The sequence below is a fragment of the Quercus suber genome, unplaced genomic scaffold (genome assembly GCF_002906115.3).
Source record: "Quercus suber isolate HL8 unplaced genomic scaffold, Cork oak 2.0 scaffold_174, whole genome shotgun sequence".
Lineage (NCBI taxonomy): Eukaryota > Viridiplantae > Streptophyta > Magnoliopsida > Fagales > Fagaceae > Quercus > Quercus suber.
The window spans coordinates 57,349-64,367 of NW_027069634.1; the positions used below are offsets into that span (position 1 = coordinate 57,349).

General features: G+C 37.0%; 1 protein-coding gene across 1 annotated transcript; it reads left to right on the forward strand.

The window, feature by feature from the left end:
* Window positions 1-1,300: 1,300 nt before the first annotated feature.
* On the forward strand, window positions 1,301-2,481 carry LOC112000297 (protein GID8 homolog). The gene is made up of 4 exons (XM_024032403.2): window positions 1,301-1,553; window positions 1,702-1,793; window positions 2,062-2,221; window positions 2,339-2,481. Exons 2-4 carry the CDS (start codon window positions 1,743-1,745, stop codon window positions 2,464-2,466), a joined length of 339 nt encoding a protein of 112 aa, XP_023888171.1. The 5' UTR covers window positions 1,301-1,553; window positions 1,702-1,742; the 3' UTR covers window positions 2,467-2,481.
* The last annotated feature ends 4,538 nt before the right edge of the window (window positions 2,482-7,019 follow it).

The window sequence follows — 7,019 nt, forward strand, 5'->3', positions numbered from 1 at the left end:
GAAGTAAAATCTCAGATTACACTTACTTTGATTTGATTCAGACCGGTCCTTATATAGAGAGCCTTGGAACGGTTATAATCTTAATACTTCCCCAAGATTTGTGGAAATCAGTGAATCCGACATAACTTTCTCAACGGTTATAAGAGTTACAACCGCTGGTGGAAGTTAAGTACTTATGAAGGATTTGTGGCGATAAATGTGGGTTGGGTAATCACTACAAGGTTTTGTGGCTTGAATCCTCCATACACGAGTGAGTCTATTCTTGAGGATTTTCCCAAGTGTTGTATGGTCGTCCATGTGCTTTGCTCATGGACGATTCTTTTGTTCATAGATGGTGTTAGGTGATCGTCCATGTGCTTTGCCCATGGACGACTCTTTTGCTCATAGTTTATTCAAACATTTGGCTAATTGATGCTCATGGACGATCACTACGGATGAACTGGAGATGGTAATTTTTGCTATCCCATCACCATCTACTTTCAAATGGTGGGTTTTTACTTTCTATTCGTGTTCTTCAATGGGGGGAGTGACGACGACGTGATTTATATTTTAACTTCTGGTTTTTTATTAAAAAATTAAGAAATAAATAATGTAATAAATATTATATATTAAATTAACAATAGGAATAGATGAAATTTTAATGGACAACTGAATTGAGGAGAATTAAAACTTAGAGGACTCTTATAAACAAAAAACTTAGAGGACTAAAATGACATAATTTGTATATATTAAGAGGATTCAGAAGGTTAGTTATTGTTTTTTTTTCCAGTTAAAAATATCTCTAAATTAATTAACCAACAACTTAAAAATGGGGATAAAATAATAAATTAGCAAAAGAAAGTTAGTTATTGCTTTTTTTTATTGTCAAAAATACCCCTACCTAAAACTTTAAAATGAGGTTAAAATAGTAAATTGACAAAAATAATAAATTCTTACTTCTACGTTGAAAGCCTTTCCACTTCTAATAAGCTTCTACTTTTACGTTAATTAAATTTCTACTTCTACTTTCTAACTTCCTATAAAATAAGATCACTCTTTTATTAGTTTTAAAACTTCCCCAATTTACAAAACTCACCCATGTATTCATTTTTTTTTTTTGGTAATTAGAAAAAGTAGAAATCTCAAATTATAATAAATGTAAATTATTAATCTTTACCAAAAAATAGAAGAGTCTCTGAGCACATTGAAATAAAAAATGTTGAAATTAAGGGATAAATTTTACATTTTTGGCATTTATTGATTTATCATTATTATTTTTGTTATATATTATATATATATATAAATATATATATATAGAGAGAAAGAGAGAGAGAGAGAGAGAGTGTGTGTGTATAACCAGCGGAGGAGGGAGAGGAGGAGATACGTCAACCGAAGCAGCGGTACAGGCTACAGAAACAGAAACATTAGATTTAAAAAAGGCGGAAAAGAAAAGTGAAAAACCTAGAAGCAGTGGCAGCGAGAGTGGAGAATCGAAGAGACGAAACTCCATTTTTTTATAATACAGCAAGAAGTCCAACACAGACACCCTGCACTCTATACTCATTAACAGCAAGGTACTACTATTTATTTTCTCCTCTAATTCCCGGGACTCGACTACAGTTCTATACAGATTCGCCTCTTCTCTTGGTTGTTTTTTTCATTGATAGAACTAGGGTTTTTTTTTCGATTCAAAATCTGATTTTTTTTTTTTTTTTTTTCTAGGGAGAATTTTTTGGGATGGCTTTTAAGTCAGTGCAGCACTGATGTCACTGTTCTGGATTGTGATTCGTCATCTTGCGGAGATTGAAGCCATGGTAATTTGTTTTTTTCTTTCTTTTTAGTGTTTCACTGATTCCAATGGAATTGTGTGAATGTTTGCATTTTACTCTTTATCTGTTTTGTTTGTTGGAATCTTAAGGGAACATTCAGGGACTAACTAACTAACTAGTTTTATTATTTAAGAGGAATTTTGTTTTTCTACGAGTGTAAAATGTCGCCTGAAAGAATTGAGCAGCAAGTTTCAGTTTTATAAACATGGCCCTAAAAGTGATTTTCGATGTGACTTAATTTATCTGTGCACAGGCCACATCAAAGAAAGTGATAACCAAGGAAGAATGGGAAAAAAAGCTTAAGGATGTAAAGATTAGGAAAGAAGACATGAATAAATTGGTGATGAATTTCCTTGTCACAGAGGGTTATGTTGATGCTGCTGAGAAATTCCGGTTGGAATCTGGAACGGAACGTATCCTCAGTTTATTTCTTATTTTGTTTGTCTTCATTGCCGATGATTTTCTGTTTCTTTCTTTCTTTTTTCTTCTTTTTTGATTTGTTTATGTTGTTTCTCCTTATGATTACATAGCAGACATAGATCTTGCAACAATCACAGATCGCATGGCTGTTAAGAAGGCAGTTCAGAGTGGTAATGTGGAGGATGCAATTGAGAAAGTTAACGACTTAAATCCCGAGGTTGGATATCCTAATCTCTAAACTTGTTGCTCTTCTTTTGGCATATTTACATATGTTACTGGCAATTATAGTTATGACTTTAGTACTTAAGCCATGCCTCTACAAAATTTTACATTGTTAGTTACCATCATGGATTATGCAACTTTATTGAATTAGGTTGCTACAATACTTCATTTCCATCCTTCATTTATTGCATCATGGATATATGGATATCAAATGAATAGTAATAATTATGAATATAGAAATGAGAAAAGCTAGAGCTTAAGTCGTCAAAAGTTATGTGATTACACACACACATATGGAGAAGTATCTCATGCGCCGGTGCATGTGACCTTTGTATCATTGTCACTATGTAACTCAACTCTTGTCCTTATTGCCTTTCTTATCCATGATCGTCTTTAGTTCTTTTTTGTTATCAAGTGAAACTTGATTGTTTGAAAGATCCATTCTTAAATGCATAAGAGGTGGATCTATTATCTTTCAAGCCCTTCAATCTATCAATTATTCTTGTTGCTCATATGCGGAAGAAAGGACCGGGGTTCAGAGATGATAGTTGTAGACTTTTGGGGTTTAACTATAAAAGAAAATCTGTTAGGACTTCCACTTGAAAGTGCTGAAAAATAATTCACTCATATCTAGTCCTTTATATGGTATAGGGGAAAGGAATTTGGCAGTTTTGTTTTATTACTAATAGTTTTGATAGAGATTGCCAGATTGCCCATTCGGTGTTTTAGAGAATCTATGGAACTATATTGATTATTTCTAATACTCTTTCTGATCGGTCATTGAAAAGTGCCTCAAAATTTTTTAGATGCATCTAGGTATAAGAATAGCTGCCTGTTAATTAGCCCCGATTTACTGTTGGAATCCTTTCCAAATAGAAAAGGATAGGTACTTACAAAGATGTCTCTAGGTATAATGCCAGTAAGCTCTATCTTAAATGGATCTTCTTCTTCCCACAATGATGAAATGGAGGATGAGGTCGCTAGCTCAAGTCCCAACCAATGCATGTATGTCTTACAAATCAAAAGGAACATCTATGATTTTCTTTTTTATATAAATAACATAACTTTATTATTGAAAAAGGTAGCCCAAGTACACAGGAAGTATACTATGGGAATATCACAATTAAGCTCTCAAGTTGCAATTGTCAATCAGATCTAAGAGAGAAGTAAAAGAAAATGAATTCAAAGCCAGCATTCCGTTCCCACAATATGCACCACATTAGGCAATAAGACATCTCTTTCCAAATTTCTATGTTCTAGTGACAACCAAACTGTCCTTGCTAAGAAGCCAGTATAGTTGGAACACTCCGTGTCATAACCCATTGGACATCAAACGTACCAAAGTGCCACATCTTTGTAGCTATAATGAAGAAGTAGATGATCCACGGTCTACCCACTACTTTTGCACATATAAGTATATAACACCAATTTAACACTAATATGTCTGTTCCACAAATTATTGATAGTAAAAAATTTCCCTTAAGTAACAATCCACGAAAAGAAAGCAATGCTAGGTGGTACCTTCAATCGCCAAATAATCTTCCATGGAAAAGACAACAATAGTAGGCATTAAAGAACAAAGGTACCCTCCAACTTTGAAACCCCTACCCTTAGCTGGCTTCCAATAAAGTTTATCTTTCCTACTTCCTCTCACTGAATTGGAATAAATTAGATCTAGAAAAGTCAACATAGGTTCACAAGTCACCAGAAGAATCGTTGTCACGACTGTTTCCTAAAAACTTTGGATAAGTCTCCTTTAGCAAACAAGCTTCCATCATAAATCATGCCAAAACATCACTTTAGTTCCATCTCCCTCCTCATACTGAAGATATTGAGAAACTCCCGTGTTATAGTTTTCCACAGGCTAACTCTTGACACCACTTTAGTGCACCAAACCCCTATGCACTCCCATACTTCACCTCTATCACCTCCTTCAAAGTAGCTGTTTTTGTACCATATCTTGACAACTACTTCCCGATTAAAGCTTGATTATATGTTCCTGACACCCAACTCCCCCTGCCACACCCCCCCCCCCCCATTTTTTTTTTTTTTTTTTTTTTTTTTTTTTTTTTTTGCTTTTCTGTATTCATCATCATGAACACCTTGTATTTTCCTTTCCTTTCTTTCATCAATAATATTACTCTTATTACTAATCAAAATAAATAAATAAATAAATAAAATTAAGTGGCTAAATGATTAAATCTACTATCTCCTAGCAGCTTAAACTTTTGAAAAACTTAGTAATTTAACATGGTATCAGAGCAAGAGGTCATGAGTTCGGTCATTGTCTTCTCAACTCTACCGCTTATTTAAAATCCCACATATTATGCCTCACCTATTAAAAAGAAGTTTGAGTCCACACGTGAAGGGGAGTATTAGAATTATGTGGTTAAATAATTAAATTTATCATCTCCTAACAGTTTAAGCTTTTGGGAGAATTGGAAATTTAACATTGTGGATTGACAAGCTCCAACTTAATGCTTTTGTAAGCCTCACAAGTAGCAAATTGACAATGCTTAATGACATAGAAGGTGATTGAGGTCATGTAGATACATTATCACCTCATGAAAATTAATTTATCTTTATTTGCATAACCTATACGTCTTAGTTTTTTTTTTTAAGTACATAATTCTTTTAAAAACGGCAAAGGGAACAACCCTGGTAAACCGGAAGTATACAAGAAAACACCAACAATTAATGAATGAAAACCACAAAGATTAATCATCTAGAGTAAATTAGAGAGAAAAATGTCCTGATTCTTGAAGCTGTCTCCACTCATGTATGTCTTATGAGCTCTAGCTCAATTAGCACCTCCAACCCTTGCAAGTACTAGGTGAAGGGTGAGGTTTTTAATACCTACCGGATGCATGGTGTAACTTACCAACCAAAATGAAAATTTATCTCAAAGGTTGGACATGGGGTTATTGAAATTGCATCCACATTGGGATAACTTAACAGGGAACACTTTCCCTAGCCTTAGTTTATGTCCTAGGCTATATGGCTATACCTTGGAAACAATTTTATTTCCTTCCACCTGTAACTGGCCATATATTTCTCTTACTTGATTGGGACTTGTTACACTGCATTAATACTGAAGGCTTACAAAATTTGCAGTTTTACTCAGCTCTGATGGGAGGTTCTATTTTCTTCTTCGTTGAGTCCAAGACTTTTGAATTCTCTGTTGAGGAGGGTGGACAAGGCATTTAACGCCCTGTATTCAAAATTCAAACTTACCTGGTCCGAGCAGTCAGAATCAAGATTGTCTAAGTAGTCAGTACCAGGATTTGAGGGATAGGGGTGTTGGGAAGGTAAGTTTGGTACCTGGTGCTGACTTCATGCTTGAGTTTAACGCCAATGACTCTCACGGCTCTAACACTCCTTTATCGCTGGAACTTTCTTTGTCTTTGGAGTGTGGGCTGAATGGGAAGTGGGTTGTTAAACACTCTACATTAGGGAAGTGGGCCGGAGAAGTGTTGAGCCCACACAAGTCTTTAGGCCCTCTGTTCTCCCAAAATCTAAACAAGACCCATCTCCTTCTCAGCCCAAACCCAAGGTCTAGCGGCCCAAAACATAAGAACTTAAATCCCTGCCGGCTAGTGTTTCTCATCCTTTAGTTAAGGCTTCGTCGCTCCCATCAGCCTCATCATCCCCAGAGGTTGGTGTTTTGTCTTCCGATGGGGTGGGTGTTGTGCCGATAAAGCCGCCGGGGTCAATAATGGACGCAACAGCTCAGTTTCTAGTCTCCGATGAGGCCGACGATGCCAGGTATGTGATATCGGCGCTGTTTGACTTGAATCACGCTTCCAATGTAGTCGGGGCTGAGCCTCTCGGTTCCGATGTGGCCGATGAGCCCAAGTCTGTATCGGCTTGCACCTCAGACTTGGATAGTGAAGAGGGCTTAAAGCGAGACCTCCGACTGATCCTTCAGGAGCATTCCGGCGATATAGTCAAGAAATGGGGGAATCCGGAGCAGTGGGTACTGGAACTACGTGACGGAAGGAGGGTTGCGGTTCCAATTCCTTTATCTCGGCCTCGGTGTGTAGCTACCGAGGTTTTGGAGGACCAAAAACACTTGGCCTTAGTTCCGTGGGAGTCTTCTGAAGCTGTCAATGAGTCAACAGCTCTATTCGAAGAGGATGAAGGGCTGGTGGAGGACTGGGTTTCAAATTCCTTCTTGGAGGATGCTTATCAGCCTCTTACTGTTGAACCACTTGCTTCTTCTCTCCCTTTGGCTTTGGCTGAGCTGTCGGTTATGGATGAGGAGGGGTTGGTGGGTGTGGATTTTTCAGAGAGGCAAGTTCCTTACTCTGAGTGGTTTCAAAGGAGATTTAATAATTTTGATAGTTTCCTTGGCACGTCCCTAGAGGGTTTGGAAGATCAAGCAACAGAATTTTTATTGACGGTTGAAGTTGACTTAAAGCAGAGGGCTGAGGTGAACACATTATCTCATAGCTTCAAAAGCCCAGGGATGAAAGGTTTAAGAGAGCTGAAGGGGCTGTTCAGCTCTATTAATTATGGCTCTACCTCTGCTAGATCTTCTAATAGGGCTCAGGTTCTCTCTGTGGCTCA